At 43.7% G+C, this 20,596-nt stretch overlaps 1 protein-coding gene across 2 annotated transcripts in view; it reads right to left on the bottom strand.

Moving 5' to 3' along the window:
- Positions 1-20,596, bottom strand: part of ATXN7 (ataxin 7) — a 176,008-nt gene that overhangs the window by 67,825 nt on the left and 87,587 nt on the right. For both annotated transcript variants that reach the window (XM_077451947.1, XM_077451948.1), the window contains one exon: positions 18,561-18,665. In XM_077451947.1, coding sequence (XP_077308073.1) covers positions 18,561-18,665 — 105 coding nt within the window. The remainder of the gene's footprint in view (positions 1-18,560; positions 18,666-20,596) is intronic.

The raw sequence follows: 20,596 nt of genomic DNA, 5'->3' as shown, positions 1-20,596 counted from the left end.
CAAATTCCTACATCAAAGCTATTGGCTACTAGCCTGAACATAGTCCCATCGTAACGAAATTACGTCATCACGTTCTGAAAGATCGGATTTTCAGACAACTTTGTCCGACCGTGTGTATGCAACAGTTTCGGACAAGATCCGTTGGACAAAATCCGACGGATTTGGTTGTCGGAATCTCCGACCGTGTGTACAAGGGCTAATGTATCATGAGTTGTAGATTTCTAATTTTTAGCAGGGGTTCCCCAAGACTGGAGAACTATTTCAAGGGTTCCTCTGTGTTGAAAAGGTTGAGAAAGGCTGGTCTAGGGGATTGAAGAACAGAGATATACTTACATAAATATCCGATCCTCCCCACACAAGACCAGTCCCTGCTGCTCCCCCATCTAGCAGTCTTATGCGGCGGACTGATCCTGAGGTCATCATGCCATAGACCTGCTCTGAATGTGAGGATGTCAGGAATAGTTCATCACTGAATTGTGGGGGAGAGCCGTTTGCAGGTGGAGCAAAAAAAAAAAAAAAAAAAAAAAAAAAAAGCAGCTGAACTGTGCAGTGGCGGCACAGCCCCACTGTATGTAAAAACTTTTTTTTTTTACCCAGAGTTGGGCTTTAAGAGGGACTCAGCCAATTTACCAATTAAGGAAAAGCAAAGGTCCCGTGAAAGCTCACTCCTGACTAAGGATGAGCTCTGGAGTGTCCGCATGCTCCACGTGCAGAGCCCGCCAGGAGGTCGGCGCAGCGCTACGCTAATCACAGGCAGTGAGACATTGCCCCGATGTGCGGCTGCAGAGATCGGGCAATGTCTCACTGCCTGTGATTAGCGCAGAGCTGTGCCAACTTCCTGGCAGGCTCTGCATGTGGAGCATGCGAGCGCGCCAGAGCTCATCCCTACTCCTGACTCATTGCTCTGTCAGTGTCGGGAGTAAAACAATGCCAACATTTACAAAGGGTTAAGGATGTTCTTTTCACATGCTGAAGACCCTTGAGGTGGTCAAATGTTCCCTCAGCACAAGGCATTTCATGAAGGCCCCAGTGGAGAAATGGAGCATTCGGGAATTGTGTTGAAGGTTAGTGTGGGAGCTCTCAAAAGACTATCAATCTGTCCAGGGTACAGACACAATTTAAAAAAGGGATCTCCTGGTATCTTCATAGTTCCTGTTTGCTAGGTAGCATCAGCAGTTCACTAATGGGATTCCCTTGCTGCCTGGACCACTCTAGGATTTGTAATGTTAAAGCAAGCTACATCAATGGGTTAAGTTTAGTTTTAAATAAACATGATGGGATTGAACATATAATAAAAAATAATACAAACCTGTCATCACGTCTGACACTGAACTAAACCGTGATGGCAAACTAGGCATCACCAGGTGCAAATCTCACTTGCAAGTCTGTTTTTGAAGAACCCCTGAGACACATGCAGAATATAAGGTTCCAGCCATTTCAGCATTAAGAAACGCCCCAATCCAAATATGCAAGGTGTGCCGATCTCAATAGGTTGCTGAAATCCTGCACCATATTACTGCATGTACTGGGCAGGATCCCTGGGGCTGAAGTTTGAACAACTGAAAATAACATACAGCATGCTGGAGTTTTGGTGCCCACACAATACCCAGCAGAGACTTGAAAATAAGTTATAAAGATTGGCATTGAAAGGTACTTAGTTTGTACTTATGGTCTTCCTTCTACCCTTCAAAAAGGCAAACTTGTCTATAGCTGTCTTGTTGAAAAAGGACACCGAGATTAATGAGATGGAAAACATGGTTGCCACGGAGAAGGTCCTTCGAGAAAAAAAAATTCTCACAAAATGGTTGTAAATTTTGGCATTGTTTTACTCCCGACACTGACAGAGCAATGAGTCAGGAGTGAGTTTTCACGGGACCTTTCCTTAATTGGCTGAGTCCCTCTTAAAGCCCAACTCTGGGTAAAAAAAAGTTTATATAGTCAGTAGGGCTGTGCTGCCACTGCACAGTTCGGCCGCTTTTTTTGCTCCACCTGCAAACGGTTCTCCCCCACAATTCAGCGATGGACTGTTCCTGACTTCCTCGCATTCAGAGCAGGTCCATGGGCATGATGACATCAGGATCAGTCCACCGCACAAGAGCGCTAGACGGGGGGAGCCACAGGGACTGGTCTTGTGTGGGGAGTATCAGAGGATTATGTAAGTATATCTCTGTTCTCCAATCCCCTGGCTACACAGGAACATCTCTCTGAACCTTCACACGTTCCTCAAAAATCTGTTCAGCAATGGCAGTGTGGATCTTTCTGGTGTCCCAGAAACCAACGGTTACATTTTATCATCAAAAAGCATGCTTGCTGTGCACACTGCAGCTCTATACAAAAGTGGACAGCACCACTTAGCCCAAAGGCATGACTGCAGACTGGATATTTATAAACAAATATTAATGCAAGCTTCTGGCAATGCCTATAGAGCCACCTCAATGCTTAGCAAAGCAGGAAAAAGTAAAAAAGGAGAATGTCTACCCACAATCAAAATAAAGGAAGACAGACAACAGATTAAAGACGACGATTGCAAAGACCTAGGCTGGCCATACATGATGCAATTTTCTCATTCAATTTCCTTTTGACCTACCTTCAACTATGTAGTGCAAGGGCCTGCCCGATAGCATACAAATCGAAAAAGTGTTCAGGTTTGACATTATATGGTTTTAGTAAATCTAAAGGAAAATTTTAAGAGAGTATTGTAGAATGTATGCCCAGCCTTATAGCGCGTACACATGTCCAGAATTTGATGGACTAGGTCCGACGGTCTTCCCGACAGACTTTCGGCGGAGGTCCAATGGACTTCCTGAACAAACGGACTTGGTGACACAGGACTGGACTAAATCTGTGCGAAAGTCCATTAGTTTTGAACGTGATGACGTAAACGGGACTAAACAAGGAAGTTCAATAGCCAGTAGCTGCCCTTGTGTTGTATTTGTTTTCTGTTGGACTAGCACACAGACGAACGGTTTTCACGATTTTTAGTCCGTCGGATAGATTTGAAAGACGTTTTATTTCTAGGTCCATCTGACTTTTTTCCCCCCCCAAAAGTCTACTGGAGCCCACACACGATCAAATTGTCTGACGGATTGCAGTGCGCCGGACCAAGTCCAATCGTGTGTACTTTGCATTACTGGCACTATTGCATGAAGAATCTAAAGTAGGTTCATTCTCAAAAGATGGGTCCAGTGTGCGGAGTCTTACAAATTTTCTGTGCAACTTTGCAGTACATGCATGCATACAAATTTATAAAAAAATACACAGTATTATAAATTTACAGCTGAGGTTCACCTACACAGCACCACTAGTGCCTTATTTAAATACAATCGCCAAGCAAGTTTTGGGTCTGGGTTATTGGAAATCAAAGATCTATAAAAAGCGCAAATATAATACTGTATAAAACAAATACAATTGACATTGTAATAGAAAAAAAAAATAAACTCAGCAGAATTAGAAACTTAGAATCAGGGCTTTTTTTTCCCTCAGAGAATAGGTGCAGAAACTCAACCACGAACCCCAACGCTCCCCCCCCCCCTCCCATACTAACTCAAAGGGTGGGGGTGACCAAATGGATAAGTGTGAGGACCTTAAAGTAACGCACAGAGTAAAGGACAATGCAGGGATCAGGAGTACATGATGCACAAAATGCAGGGGTAAGTAATGTAGAGAGTGCAGGGATCAGGAGTACATGATGCACAGAATGCAGGAGTAAGTAATGTAGAGAGTGCAGGGATCAAGAGTAAGTAATGCAGAGTGTGCAGTAAGGGATGCCCAGGTCACTGTACAGAATACAGCCAGAAATGAACCCCTCTAGCCAGTACAAACCCCTCCTCAAGCCATATCCACCCCAGCTCAGATCTTACCCAACAGCCCCAATCCCCTCTCCACCTCTAGTAAAACTCACCCCCCACAGCCCTAAAGCCTGATTCACACAAGTGATTTGATCTGTATTTGATCTGGACACAGCCGCTGTTTCCCAATATGACATCCATGTGGGTGTGGGCGCTTGTCCCTGAACTCTCCCTGAGTGCTTCTGGGCTGTACAGCTCCCACCAATGTCACATTGAGAACAGCAGCTGTCGGTACAGTCCCTTTGTCCCAATAGATAACAATGGGACTTCCAGCACAGGGATGTATGGAACACCTGTCCATCCTTGTTTCAGTAAAACATTGCCCTGCATGAGGCACAGATAATCACTCCGTTTGAATCCCCCAGTCCAATCCCCCTCTGTAGAAACTATTACCTCCCAGCTTCCTGGAAAATAAAGTTTACAAGTTAGTTCTAGAAGAAACTGCTGAGCCCCATACACCAGGTCACACTGCAAAGTCTTACTGTACACAGGGCTCTATCTTGCTCCCTCTTTCTGTTGTGTGGAAAGCCTGTTATTTATTTCTACTCATTATTCTAAGGCACCAGAATTAAAGAATGTACCTGTGCACACTGGAGGGGAGAACAGAAGAGGCCGCCTGCAGCGTTCAGCCAGCCTGTTGCTGCCTATTGGTGGGCGGAACTTGAGCAGGAGGAGAGCGATGTCAGCTCACTCCGCCTTTCCTGCCTGCCGAAGCCCATGGTTTGCAGACCACACTCAGCAACACTAGGTGATGGTCGCTGGCGTTCTGACGGAACATTGGTACATACTGGATTGAGGTACCACCCCCTCACCTACACCACGGCCCGCCCCCTCCTCTGCGGTTATGGACATATGCAGGACAGGGAGGAGTCTGTGTGGGAGAGCTGTGCTGTCACTTGGAGACACAGGAACGGAGCTCCAGTTTTAGTGACAGCCATGAGCGGCAAGCACGGGGCCGGTGCCAGAGGTGGTAGAACGCTGTTCCGCCATGTTCTGTCAGAAAAAAAAATCCCTGCTTAGAATCAACTGACCTTCCCCTATGGAATCAGTCCCTCCAGTGGTATTATCCAACTTCACTACCTCAATAGCAATTGAGATTCTGCAGTGCTTGGGCCAGCAAGGGAGCAATACCCATAGGAAAGGTGGCAATTATATTTTTGCCGTTCTGGCTTGCCAGCCACAGAACTGCTAATGTGACATGGTCCCAGCCACAGAACTGCTAATGTGACCAACATGGGAGGGGGGAAAACAAACAAAAAAAACACATTTCAGATTTTGGAAACACCATAGCTGTCTCATGCTTGCATTCCCTTGGGGGGGGGGGAAGCACCTTTTCTGCAATACTCATCTTCAAACTGAAGATGTTGTCTGCGGTATTTCTTTTTTTGCCATTAGGCTGGCCATACACGGAGCAAATTTCCTTTATGCAACCACGTTTTGCAGGAATAAAAAAGACAGCGATTAACGCTAGGTGCTATAGTTGTCGCAAGCGATAATCGTGGGTAAAACCCGGCATGCTGGTTGTACCCAAGCTGATCGATCAACTTGGTACATACAGCCTGCCCAAGCATGGTTTGCTGTTGAACCAGCCGAGATTCAAACTGTGTATAGCCTTGCCTTAGATGTTTTCAGCCTTCCAGGTTGAACTTCCTGTGAGCACAGGCTGTCAGGGACCCACCCCCTGGCTTCTAGGAACATGCAGCAAAGACCAGCACCATACTATTACATGGTGGACCAGACTCGCAGAAAAAAAAATGTAAGTATGTAGATTGAGATTTTTAAAAATAAAATAAAAGCCAGAGAGTGCTCCAAATTGGTAGGCAATAATTGTTAGTTTCATTTGCCTTTTTTTTTTTTTTTCTGGTCATCAGTTATGATTGAAATTCGTAAATTCAGAAATGTGAAAAGCTGAAAATAAGAAAGAAAATCCGAAAATTTGAAATAACTAATAATAACTATTACATTATAGGTATTGGCACTTCCTTTCAAATTTGTCTGTCAGCCAATGTAAGGAATACGAATTTATCCAAAGTAAATTATCCGAAATAACGAATGCCACATCTAAACAAATGGAACAGATTGAATTAGTAATAAAAAGTTTATTATTGGTTTTTATTAACAACTTGCTTACTGGGCACCTAAACCCCCTTGCTGCCCAGACCAATTTTCAGCTTTCAGCGCTGTCGCACTTTAAATGACAATTGCGCGGTCATACAACACTGTACCCAAATTTTTCTATTTTTTTCACCACAAATAGAGCTTTCTTTTGGTGGTATTTGATCACCTCTAGGTTTAATTTTTTGTTAAAAAAATGTAAAAAGACCAAATTTGTTTACAAATACAAAATCGTTTATTTTGTTAATACATTTTGCAAACAGGAAATTTTTCTACTTCATTGATGTACGCTGATGAGGCTGCACTGATGAGCACTAATGGGTGGCAGTGATTGGCACTGATCGGCAGCACTGCTAGGTGGCATTGATTGGCACCACTGGTGGCACTCATTGACAGGTGGCACATATGAGGTGGCTTTGCCTCTCCCTGCTCGGGACTGATGTCCCTTCAACAGAAACCGGCGATCAGCTTTTGTTTCTCCTCAGGCTATCAGCGTGAGAAAAAAAAAAAAAATGATTACCGATCCTTTGTTTACATGACGTGATCAGCTATCATTGGCTGACAGCTGATCACGTGGTAAGGGGTTGGGATTGTTTAGATACAGCATTTGTTATTTTGGATAATTCATAACTTTGGAAAAATTTGTATTTGTTACGTTCTCTAACAGACATATGTGAAAGGAAATTCCAATACCTATAATTTAAATAGTAATAGTTAAGTTTAGTTATTTAAAATTTTTGAATTTCCGAATATTCGGAAACAATTGTTAAATGGGTTTTCGTTAATGCAAATATTTCCGAATGAATGAATTTGTCGAAATTTGTTAAAAAACAAACTCGAAACGAATTGGGGACAAATTGGGGAAGGGAGTAAAAGGTCACACTTTAACATCAAACGTGTTGGATGCAACATGAAGCAAATCAAGCAGATCTAGCCATTACTTCTCTACATGATGTGGTTTCCCCAAACAGTCCATTTGTCCCTATGATAAAACATTTACAGTAAGACCACCATGCAGTTTATTTAAGATTACATACATTTATTTTTTTGAAAATGTCTTTATTAGTTTTTGCATAGTACAAAAGGAGAAATAACACACCTCACCACACAGGGCGGGAATCAAACAACATAGCATAACATCCCCCCCTCCCAATCCAGGTTCACCACCCTGTGGGCAAATCTGCTCTCCTGGATGCAAGGTCCCCAGACCAATAGGGGTACACATAACATCATATTAACCACTTCCCGCCCCGCCATATGGTAATATGATGTGCGCAAAGTGGTTGCGTTATCCTGACTGGACGTCATATGACGCGATCAGAACAACAAGCCAGCAGGCAGCGCGGCGATCGGTGGCGCTGTGCGTCAGTCACACCGCAACACTGATCTCGCTAAAGAGCCTCTGACGTGTATCGGTTATTCCTCACTCACGTCTGTAAGACACGAGTAGAGGGAGAGCTGATTGGCGGCTCTCCTGACTGGGGGGGATGGGTCTACACTGATTATCAGTGCAGCCCCCCTGAGGATACCCACCCCAGGACCACCAGGGATGCCCACCAGGTATGCCACCCATGGCCGCCAGGGATGCCAGTGCCCACATTTGATGCCAATCTGTGCCCATCAGCAATGCGTGCTAGTGCCTCCATATCAGTGATGCCCATCAGTGCCACCCATAAGTACCCATCAGTGTCCATCAGTGAAGGAGAAAACTTACTTATTTACAAAATTTTATAACAAATGAAGAAAAATCATGTCTTCAAAATGTTCAGTCTTTTTTATTTGTTTAGCAAAAAATAAAAACCCCAGAGGTGATCAAATACCTCCAAGCAAGAAAGCTCTATTGAGTAGCATGACTGCACAATTGTCATTTAAAAAGTGACAGAGCTGAAAGTTGGCTTGGACGGGAAGGGGGGGCGATACTGAAGTGGTTAAAGACATTAATATAGCAACTGTACAGTGCTCATAGTAATGAGTCCAGCATTCATCTCTACATACAGCCATTGTAACAGCAGCCAATCCCCGAATAATCCCAGTGGAAATGCAGGAACAGAGCCCTATACTCCAATATCCAGGCAGACCTCCCCTTCCAGCTCAGTGACGTCTATATAGTCATTAGGCTACAGAAAGATCACGGTCCAACCAAATCTACCAAAAACTTTGTCAAATTTCTTTGGACATCCTCAGATGCATTATTTGGGTTAAAGAAAATAAAAACACAACATAAAAAAAAAAAAAAAAAAAAAAAAAAAAACACTATACCGCAGCCCGGCCCACTCAGTGCACCTATCAGATCTGGATAGCTTAGGTCCCTAAAAGCACAATGCAAATTATATAAAGTACAAGGCATTTGTTTTTCTTCTGCTTGTACGGACGCATGTCTTTTTTTAGCCATGTTTTTCTCATCTTGATACAATCAAAAGCTAAAAGAAGCTTTCAAAACAAGTAAAGTGCAATATGGATAAAAAAATAATAATAATAATATATAAAAAAAAAAAAAAAAAATAATCAAACACAGGTGAAAAAAAAAACAAAGTGCAGAACTACAGAAAACATTTTTATTTTTCCATTTGCTTCCAGTTAAAAGCTGCTTTCACCCCTTAATGCCTGCGGGGCAAACAAATGTCAATGCCTGAACATAACTGCAAAACGATGTTGTGTTAGTAAAACTGTACATATCACCACAACTACTACGTGTATGCAGGTGTATAATACCACCACCTCCCACTCCCCCCCCCCCCCCCAGGATAAAGGGCCCAGAAACTAAAGTGCACTTTTTTTAAGCTACCTAAAAACCGCTGACACTGAGCGACTCCGGACCGCGCTTACAGAACAAAATGCACACCTTAATAAGTCTGTGTGTGTAACGCTGGCAGCAACGGGTTAAGTTGTGTTAAGTAGTGCCCATGTTAATGAAGTCCCAAGGGCAGGTAGTAAGGCCCTGTTCACATATACTGCGGTGACTGGCGTTTCACCGCATTGGATGAATGCAAATCACCGCTAGTACACACATAGAACAATATTTTTTTCAATGTGTCCTGTTTACACTGCAACACACCACAAATGTGCAGCAGGGATGCACAGATATAATGGGCACTGAAAATAGGTGCCCGTAATGGCATGCTGCCCATCGACGTCAATGCGCAACCGCGTCCCATTCACTTCAATGCAAAAATGGCCGCCACAATAATGACATTTAAAAAATAAATAAATAATAATAAAAAAAACACTAACAGTCTGTAGCGGTTTTTGGTCAAGTGCATTCTGAATTTTTGGTTTCATTTTCGGCACCGTAATTTTCATCGCCATTTTATTACAGCATAGAGGAAGGATACGCATGTCATTGTACAGCAATGAAACACAACATGCTGCTGTGCAGTCACATGAATGAAATATCACTTTGTGCACTTCAAACAATGTTGACATACATAAAAAAATAAAAAGAAAGTGTGTAATACGCTGAAACGCACATCACGCCACTGCGGTTTAGTGTGCGGGCAGTGCTGACAGACCCTATATGGCTGCACAAATTTATCCCAAAGCTGGCAAGTCTGCAATAAATAAATCTGCATAACATTAGGTGATCAAACCCATTATCAGAATTTTCATCCGTTGTTGCATCCCAGTGCTGCGGATCTCCTGCAGCCTCTTACCAGGACCCTTCATTCACTATATCTGGTCTCCCACAGTACACAGAACATGGAAATGCAATCATTTTAGTAAATATAAAAGGCTAAATACCCTTTCTCATCAGCAGTTTATAGCAATCGTGTGACTTCTATGAGTGTCTGGTTAAAGCTTGTAGGAGGAGTTTTCATTCTACTCTTATTGTCCTATGAGGCTATCATTTTTTTTTTTAAACTGGAATTTTCGGTATCTTTTTCGGTTAACGGCCTAGTGCATCCTTCATTTTCAGTTTTGCCACCAATATTTCCATTCGATGCACACCTACACAGCATGATCTTTTAAAAGTCACCACAAATGGGGTAATATATCTCTCATGTGTGCCCTAAAATGAATTGCAAGTTGTTTACTGAAAATTTGTGCTCGATAAACCGTTGAAAAATCATCATCAGGTGACATTAAAAATTGTAACTACTACAAATGTATTCTCCAGGTGCCTACTTTATAAATATTAAATATATAGAATATCTTGGCGTTTTACGGCATCTTCAAACCTAAAATAATTTTTTAAACATGGGTCCAAAAAACGCACAACTGGCTCATAGCAAAAGGGTTAATTAAATCCCAGCAATGGTAACAATGTAAATAGCTTAAAGATATTACAATATCACACCTACTGCCAGCATAGCGCTGTACGGTCATCACATTTATTTTTATAACGCAGAATAAAGTCAAACGTGTTCGGTGAACAGCCGGTGTAGGGGGCACTGTGATAAGACGGCGGCATCTGTGCTGATTAATGAAGTGACTCAGGCTCCTGTGTATGTAGCAGACGTCACTGTGATTCATACACACAGCCGACAGACTCATCACAAGCGCAGTCATGGCAGTGTGAGACTTGTGCACGTCTCAGACAGCTGACAGCAATATTCAGACATTTCAGCGTTTGGCGGCTCCCCCTGCTGTTCAGTCCTGGTAATGTTTCTTCCATAGAACAGGTACGACGAGTCAGCACGCCAATACACAATAAAATGTCAGTGCTGCTAATGTTTATACAAGGCTAACACTATGCTTAAAGTGGTTGTAAAAGCTAAAGGTCTTTTTTTAAACCACAATCTAGTAAAACGTGTGACCTGTTACAACATGATTGTAATGTGCTACACCCTTCAGCTGCCAGTACCTACCAACACTCTCATATGAGCGTGCTACTATACAGTTTATATCACCAAAAGGTACAGTGTTATCTCCTACTATATTCAAAACATATGCAACACCACACACTTTTTTTTCTTATACTACGTGCGCCATAAATATATAAATAAGCTGTATTTAATATTCTATGCATGAAGGTAAAACACCTTCTGTGTGGCCCCCCCCCCCAACTTAACAATACTCCCCTGTGCCCCGCCCCAGCGATGTGCACAGGAGCCTCTGCTCCCTCTCCCCATTGGCTCCCACTGCTGGCAATCACAGCCGATGAGAAAGCCTGGGGCTGAGCTGAGCCTCTACATGTCTTATGGATGCATAGAGCAGGACTCAGGAGCGACCATGCACCAGTGCCCCCATCGCAAGCGGCTTGCTATTGGGGGGCACTGGTCAATGGGAAGAGGAGGATAGGGATTGCTCTGTACAAAACCACTTCTGTCAAATGGACATGTTGGAAAACAGCGTTTGTAGTGGTTTATGAGTGTTCTATGACAGAAGCGAGAGCCATTGCCAGAGCACAATATCACAGCCGGGGGGGGGGATTTCTCCATCCGTTTTAAGTGGATGGAGCAATCTTTTTTTTTCCCAATTCAGCCAGCTGGCTGAACAAAAAAAATTACCCATCTATGCCGATTTTAACCATTTTAAATAGTGAATGCACATTCCTTACACTTGAAAAGGGGTACTTTTTTGTTTAAAACTGTGTTGGGCCACACACACACACACACACACACACACACACACACACACACACACACACACACACACACACACACACACTTGGTGGAAATGGCTGTTGAATCAAATATAGGCAAATCTAACAGATCAGTTAATAAAAAAGGACAAGCGGAGAATGGAAGAACAGATATGGACAAGTAAAACAAGTACAGTGATACCAACTCAGTTCGCATACAGAAGAGTTCACAAACATTTGCTTTGGTACGCGAAACTCCGCTTCGGTTCACGGACACAAGCCGTGGCCATCTTCCCTGCTCTGACACATGGTCAGGACTTCCTGTAGGTGAGATTGTGGTCACAGAGAGACACTGGAAGTGTACTGTGAAGACACTTACACTATGGAGAAGCTTTTGGGTGTGCTTTCTAGCACATACTGTTACAGTACATCCCTGTGCACACTTGCAGTAAAGCTTTTGCGTATGCTTTTCATCACATACTGTACCGGACATCCAGTATGGCTCCAAAAAAATAAAAAAAATTCAGAGCAAGCATTGTGGTAAGAAGAAAGTGTGGAGCAGTAATGAAGGTGACAAGCCTGTTCAGAGCAAACATGGTGGTAAGAAGAAATTGCAGAGCGGTAATGCAGGGGACAAGAATGTGCAGAGAGAGGTAATGTAGGTGGACAAGAATGTGCAGAGAGAGGTAATGCAGGGGACAAGAATGTGCAGAGAGGGGTAATGCAGGGGACAAGAATGTGCAGAGAGAAGTAATGCAGGGGACAAGAATGTGCAGAGAGAGGTAATGCAGGGGACAAGAATGTGCAGAGAGAGGTAATGCAGGTGACAAGAATGTGCAGAGAGAGGTAATGCAGGTGACAAGAATGTGCAGAGAGAGGTAATGCAGGTGACAAAAATGTGCAGAGAGAGGTAATGCAGGTGACAAGAATGTGCAGAGAGAGGTAATGCAGGTGACAAGAATGTGCAGAGAGAGGTAATGCAGGGGACAAGAATGTGCAGAGAGAGGTAATGCAGGGGACAAGAATGTGCAGAGAGGGGTAATGCAGGTGACAAGAATGTGCAGAGCAGTAATGCAGCTGGCAAGAACCTGCCTTCCCTCACACCAGAAGTCATCTTAAGCAAGGCTAGTGTTCGCTCTCTTCATACTGTACTTTAATATTTTTGTGGTTCAAAAACAAATATAATAATAATAAAAAAAAAAAAAAAAACGAGAGTTGAATGGATTAACCCGATTTACATTGAACCCTATGGGAAAATTTGCCTTGGTTCGCTACCAATTTGATTCACGACCAGAGTGGTAGAATGAATTAAGTTCATGAACAGGGGGTTTCACTGTATTTAAAATATTCTGATTCCTGAGGAAATGTTAAAACAGACATGGTGATGAAACATTTGTCCTTGTATGCACTGAAATTAACTGAAATTACCCAAAGACAGAAAGATGGCAGCTAGGGGACAGAAAAACTGCACTCGGGTACAACACTAATCCTGATATCTCATCTAGTCCCTGGATGTTCCAAGTGCTTCCAATATTTTCCATTCATAAGTTCCTCAAATATCAAAATTGCCCCTTTGAAGAAGTCATTGGATAACACACTGCGTCAGAGCACAGCCGCACGGTGATTGCTGGCGACTTCACGCTAGATCCCGGAGTGGGAAGATGTGGGGACGATTGATTTACAAACAGTTTTGCGTGATTTTCGAATGTGTCATGTCTTTTTTTTGTTTTGTTTGCGAGTAGTTTTTTTTTTTTATGTTTAATACATTTTAATAATTTACTATGGGAATGCACCATGGGAGTTTTTTTGATATTTGAGGAACTTATGAATGGAAAGTATTGGAAGCATTTGGAACATCCAGGAGCCAGATGAGATATCAGGATTAGTGTTGTACCCAGGTGTTATATGCCGAGCATTTTATGTGAAGGAATGTATCTGGTGAGTTATTGACATAAATGGGGTTCGGTGGAGCACTCTGGTTAATTTTTGAAGAGAGATCTGCACATTGGATTTTCTTTGACACCAATTTCACTACTTTTCATTTCTTGGTTCAAACGGTTTGGCATTTATAATAGAGGAATTTTGATACCAAGCACATCCGAAATCTATGAACTTTAAAGAGTTCTAATTTTATCAGGATTAAAGTAGATGTAAACCCGCTCTCATCCTTTCTAAACTACTGCAATAGTGGTTATCTAGAAGGACATACATGTCTCCTGCATGTATACTTATCTGTCAAATGTCTTCCCTCTGTCTGCTATGAGACCCGAAAAACTGCAGATGGGTCAGTTTTCCAGGGCTCAGTGGGTGGAGTCGTTATGTCAGACTCCCCGCCCACCTCTACACGCCCCTTATCAACATACATTTTCTCCTGTGTATTTCTTACACTGAACTTCTGCTATGATCACTAACATTCAGTCAAAACCCAGAAAAGTCCCCACATGACTTCAGCATGCCAAATCATGCTGAGGTGTGGAACAGCCAATCCTTGCAGAGCAACAGAAGAGAGGAGTGGGAGGGAATTAAAAAAGAATGCATGTCTCTTAGGCTAGTGCATGAGATATGTAAATAACCTGTCACTCACAGCAAGGGGGAGGATTTGACATCGTTTTTCTCTGTTTGGCCCCTTTCAAACGGGACGGATCAGTAACGATCTGCCCCGTGATGATCCGCTCGCTCAGCGGGGATTGCTCCGTTGTCCCCGCTGAGCCGGCGGCGGACAGGGCGATCCCGGCACACTGTGCAGGGACCGCCCTGTCAGTTCTCAGTTTTCCTCTATGGGGGAATCGGATGAGCACAGACCGTCTGTCCGTATTCATCCGATCCACTCTGCAGACGGATAGAAAAATAGGATTTTCCTCCGTCTGCAGAATCGGACAACTGCGGAGGCGGATAATAGCGGGTGTCTGCGGATATTCATCCGCAGACACCCGCTATCCCATAGGAATGCATGTATGTCCATATTTCATCCTCAAATGGATGGATGAAATACGGACATAATGTCCGCATGTGTGAAAGGGGCCTTTGTCAAGATTTTTCTCACTGAACAATAAAAGAGGATTGCTCAGAGCTGGATTAACTTTTTGTGGCAAGACTGGGCTCAAATGATAGGAAATCTTATACTTTACAAAAACAAAAAATAATAATTCAGGTTTACATCCACTTTAAATTAATAAGGAGGCTGCAGATAGACTAATTATATTGTGTAGCATGTTGATTTGCAGTTTTTTGTTCATTTACACCATGGTCAGATAACGGAGAGCATATTTGTAAAAATATAGAATCTGATTGATGCTATAAACAGGCGATTGTAACAAGTACAGCAAATGAAGTGATCAATCGTCATCCTCCAAGAAGAAATAAGCAGCTATTACAGGAATACCTTCTTATCTCCAGCACATGTTCACAATCGAATGCTGGAAGCCTCTGCAGACCTGCGATGGTTATCTACATCACAACAAGGAGGCCATAGTACACAATGACGTCTCTACTACACAGCATAAACAATTCACATTCAAGTCTGAGACCTGAGCTTCTGTAAAGGGGATTTATCATTGAAGAAAAAGCATCTGGACGGGCAACACTTTAGGAGGATAAAACAGATTCAGGCCTGTCAATGCCAAGGTTCAGCAGGACCTCACAGTCACAAATAAAATAGTTCATGACACATGGCCCCTATATGTTCTAAACAGCTCCACTGATGCACACGTTACCATGCATTGTGTTCAAGGTGAATTCCAGCTTAGGGACCCCCAATTCTTATTACTCATACTATGTCCAAAGGGTTTGCTGAAGGTGCTAAAAATCTTCACTGTATTATGCTGCATTCCAGTGTCAGCTTTGATCTTCTGGCTTAGTTGTTGTAGGGTTTCCTGCTCCTACAGCAATTATTGGGAGGGAAAAAAAAAACAAAAAAAAAAAAAACACCAAAAAACAAACGCTCTCTCGTCCAACTCCGCCATTCACAAAAAGTATGGTATTACATAGTCAAAGCGTAATAAACCACTATTTTTAATCCCGTAAGGTAAAGCCATTTTGTGCTAGTATGCCTTGCATAAGCCACTTCTATCTTCACGTGGTCTTCCTTCCAGGTTCAAAGACTCCAGCTGTGTGAGTGGCTGGAGCCGCGATGACGTCACTCAAGCGCGCATAGGAACAGTACGGTTATCCGTTCCTTCAGAACGCATGCCCCAGTGACATCACCAGCTGCAACAAAAATATCTCCTAAACTGTGCATGTTTAGGAGATATATACTGTACCTATTAGGTAGAAGTCACGCATGGGCATTTACACCCACTTCACGTTTGGTTGAAAAAAGTCCATCTAGTTCAACTAATAAAAAAGGGGGGGGGGGGGAATCATACAAACCTTTACATACTCCCACAGTGGATCCAGAGGAAGGTCAAAAACCCCAGGAAAGCATGATCAAATTTGCTCCAGCAGGTAAAAAAAAAAAAAAATTCTTCCTGATCCCCTGAGAGGCAGTTTGATTTTCCCTGGATCAATTTTATCTATAAATGTTAGTATCCAGTTATATTATTATTATAATATACATTTCGGAAAGAATGCAGGCTTTTTTTTTTAAACCAATCTACTGAGCTGGACAGAACCACCACTTGGGGGAGTCTATTCCAAATTTTCACAGCTCTTACTGTGAAGAAACATTTTCGTATTTGGAGATTAAATCGTGCCCCCCTTGTCCTCTGTGATGACTAACTCAACACCAAGTTCACTATATGGACCACATATGTATTTATACATGGCGATCATATGCCCCCTTAAAGCAGAGGTCCACCCAAAAAAAATAATTAAAAGCCAGCAAGCTACACATACTGCAGCTGCTGGCTTTTAATAATGACACTTACCTGTCCTGGAGTCCAGCGATGTCGGCACTGCAGCTGATGTTTCCATCAACTGTCAAGTGCGGCCACCGCCATTGCAGGTAAGGGAACCAGGCAGCGTAGCCTTATGGCGACAGAGGGAGGAGGAGGGAGCCCTGAGGTGATGTCCTGGGCCACAGCATGGACTGTCTATATCCTGCCCCCCCCCCCCCCCAAAGGTGCCAATTGTGGCATCGGAGAGGGAGAGGAAACAAATGAGCGGAAGTTCCACTTCTGGGTGGAACTCTGCTTTAATCTCCTCTTCTCCAGAGAGAATAAATTCAGTTCCTATAATCTTTCCTCATAGCGGAGCTCCTCCATGCCTCTTATCAGTTTGGTTGCCCTTCTCTGCACTTTTTCCAGTTCCCCAATATCCTTTTTGAGAACTGGTGCCCAAAACTGAATTGCATATTCCAGATGAGGTCTTACTAATGATTCGTACAGATTTATTTTCAATGAAAATAAGACTGTCTATGCATGGACAAGATGAGAACAGGACATTAATCAGCCCCTCCCCTCATCCATTCAAAGAAAGCCTCAGGGAAAAAAATGTGCAATGTTTTCTGAATGGAAGAGTTGGAGAGAGAGCGAGGGGGTTGGGGGAACTCACAGCTGCTGCGCCAGAAGATCAAAGTCGATCGTGGAATGCAGTACAATACAACAAAGATTTGTAGCTTCTCCAGCAACCCTCTGGATGTAGTATACCAAGAGTTAGAGGTAACTAAGCTGGACCCAGCACACGTCATCAAAAAATATTTTCTAATGGAGCTCATTTATTTAAAATAGGCTGCCAATGCACCCAAAATGAGAGAGGTGCCTTTTCTTGAAATACAAGACGCACAGATAGTTCACATTCAAGATGGATGGTACCACATGGCACAGTGTAAAGCCTGCAACGTTCGGATATGTAACCAGCCTGAATGTCAACAGAAGAATCTGCCAACACCTTACAACCGCATTCAGCAATACAGTTCCAGCCATTGCGAAAGATTAGGTCACCCTTACACTGTCATCCATGACATTCATGTTTAGGATCACTTTAAACCATACACATTTTACCTGTCACGGGTTTTGCAATTCTGTTCAACTAATCTGATTTACACACTACTACCACACTACACAGCCAGGGTTATCATCTCTTTACTGGTCATTTGGCAGAGGTCATGATGCCAATTTATTGTCCAGCGAGCAGGCTGGGAATGCTGAATTGTAATGGAAAGCTACAAAGCTAAACCTAATATTGGTGTCACCTGCTTGACTATGTGGCAAAGGGATACCTGGATCACAGGACTGGCAAAATACATCACAAAGTAAATTCAGGTGTTTTTTAAAAGGGAACCTGTCACAATTGTTTCTTTTCAAGAACCTAAATATTTAGCCTTCCGGCACCTTTTATACTGGCATAACATTCGTGCCGTCATGAAAAAAAAAATGCAATATGGATAAAAACTGTTCAGTTTACATCTCCATATATCGGTTTTCCTTATGCTCATTTCATTTAAAAAGAGATGTATGTTTTTGTTTTTTTTTATCCATCATACGTACCTAGGTGGATGCAGCATCGGACCGACCGTGCAGAGGCGCCGGGGGACAGATGCAGCATCTGAGAACCGAGCAATCTAAGATGGCATGATTCTCACAGCAGCTCTCCGCTCTGCCCCCCCCCCCCGCGCTCACTGGAGCGCTGAGCTGTGGAGGGGCAGAGAGCGGCCATCTCACCCATCTCAGTGAGCCGCTGAGAGCCTATCAGTCCAGGCACCTGGCGGATCTAGACTCCCATTGTCAGGATGACGCGGTGCCTGGACTGATTCCAGTGACATCAGCAGAGTGGACTTCAGACCGCTCTCTACTTGAAACGGGTCACAGGAGTGCAAAACAAATTGTACTCCTGTGACCCATAGGAGAAGCCCAGCCAAACAGGCTCAGGAAGCTCTAGTTCTGACCATAGTAAAAATATACACGTTGTCTACAAGTTCCCTTTAAATGCTGGAAGGCCCCCTTTCCCGCTGAAACTACCACCAGATCAAACATAACCGGGTAATCTGAAGACTTGACTCAAAACCAAAAATTTGTGTTAATATTTTCATTTTGGGCTGTCAATGACAGGCACTTTACAAAACATTAAAAGGGATGAACAAAATGTGCCATCTTTAATCCTGATTTAACAACGTTATTAAGTCATAGTTAAGCACTTACCATAATGTGATTGAAATGCTTGCGGCTTTATGACCTGATTACATTGGCTACACACAACTAGATAAAACTCATCGTAGGCCGGGCACAGTCCAAATATCGGCATGTCTGTGAAAATAAAAGAAGCATTATGAATGCGAAGATACTAAATTATTATTGCTAAATAAAGATAATTAAAAACACAATGATCATCAACTGCCAGTCTGCAGCAGCTTGAAAATGTAAAGAAAAAAAAAAAAAAATAAGATGCCATTTGTGATCTTTCATGGTTAAAATGACCTCAAATAAAATATAAAATAAAAAAACAGCAGTCAAATAATCTCAAGGTGAAATGTACTTTCATCAGACATATTATTCATTGTTGGCACCATGTCAAAATATCCTGTCTTTAAAGACAGTCAGAAATAGAAATCAGAGAATCAAAATTATAAAATAAATACACTGTAAGGCTCAGTTCACACTACTGCGACCTGCAAGTCACGTGACTTATGGAGCAACTTTGCCAGGCACTTCCTGGCAATTGGCTGGCAACTGAAGTACTACATTGATGAGTCTTTGAAGCGAGGAACCGCAGAGAATGCCTTGGTGATCTTTCTGTAATGCCGGCTCCAAATCACATCAATACAAATGAGGATCCGACTTGAAGGCAACTTCCATTAAAGTCTATGGGCACAAGTCGGATAGAAGTCGCCTTAAAGTAGTACTGGAAACTTTTCTAAAGCCAGAGCCACTTTAGTAGTGCTAATTAACTCCTCTTGGCAGCTGAGCCTTGGCACCGTGCGGCCGTATATTTATGTGCATTAGTGCAAACAGTGGTATGCCAAGAGCATGCGTTCCTGGCATATTTACTGGCGCCTGCCGGAAAACGCCCAATCGCTGCATGTGATCTGGAGACGCTTGTTTGGCCATACTTCTGTGGATCACAGGAGTACAGTTTGTTCTGCGCTCCTGCAACCTGAATTCCAGGCTGAATATCGCTGTCAGCTGACGTCACAAAGCCAGCCCACGTGCCTGGACCATCACTGGGTCAAGCCCACGTGCCTGGACCATCACTGGGTCAAGCCCACGTGCCTGGACCATCACTGGGTCAAGCCCACGTGCCTGGACCATCACTGGGTCAAGCCCACGTGCCTGGACCATCACTGGGTCAAGCCCACGTGCCTGGACCATCACTGGGTCAAGCCCACGTGCCTGGACCATCACTGGGTCAAGCCCACGTGCCTGGACCATCACTGGGTCAAGCCCACGTGCCTGGACCATCACTGGGTCAAGCCCACGTGCCTGGACCATCACTGGGTCAAGCCCACGTGCCTGGACCATCACTGGGTCAAGCCCACGTGCCTGGACCATCACTGGGTCAAGCCCACGTGCCTGGACCATCACTGGGTCAAGCCCACGTGCCTGGACCATCACTGGGTCAAGCCCACGTGCCTGGACCATCACTGGGTCAAGCCCACGTGCCTGAACCATCACAGGCTCAGCCTCTCAGCGAGTCGCTGAGAACCTGAGCCGGCTGCTCCCGCCCCATCCACAGCCCAGGGCTATGGGGGGGTCCTGAGCAGAGAGCAAGGGACTTACTGTCTGATATCCAAAACTTGAGCGGGAGAGAACACAACAACAATGGCTATCCCAAGAAGCAGGATGAACCGTTATCCATTCTAGAATGTAAAGTTAATGCCACGGAGCTCCTTCTCTTTAAAGCAGACCTTGCATTGGGTGCCTCACCCCCTCTGCCTTGGGCCAGCTTGATTGCATATGCCACTGTGTGGCCGGTGGTGAATCGGTAATATACTGCTGTACCCCATGCTAAATACAGGAAGCAGTGCCCTCTACTGCCAGGTGCACCAGCGACTTCCCCTCTATGCATTAAATAATAGCATCCTGACATCCGCCTGCCTCTCCACCATGGCCAATCAGAGGAAGGCCTGTACTCATAGAAAAAAATTAATAAATGAAAGGCTTCTTCTATGTGGAGGTGGTGCTGGAGCAAACAACTCGCTTTATTTAGTACAGCGAGAAGTTAGTGGAACCAGGACATT

This window comes from Lithobates pipiens, unplaced genomic scaffold, assembly GCF_037356315.1.
Source record: "Lithobates pipiens isolate NorthernLeopardFrog02 unplaced genomic scaffold, aLitPip1_a1.2 Scaffold_23, whole genome shotgun sequence".
NCBI classification, from domain to species: domain Eukaryota; kingdom Metazoa; phylum Chordata; class Amphibia; order Anura; family Ranidae; genus Lithobates; species Lithobates pipiens.
Note: the sequence above shows the minus strand (reverse complement) of the source record. Positions and strands in the feature narration are given on the sequence as shown.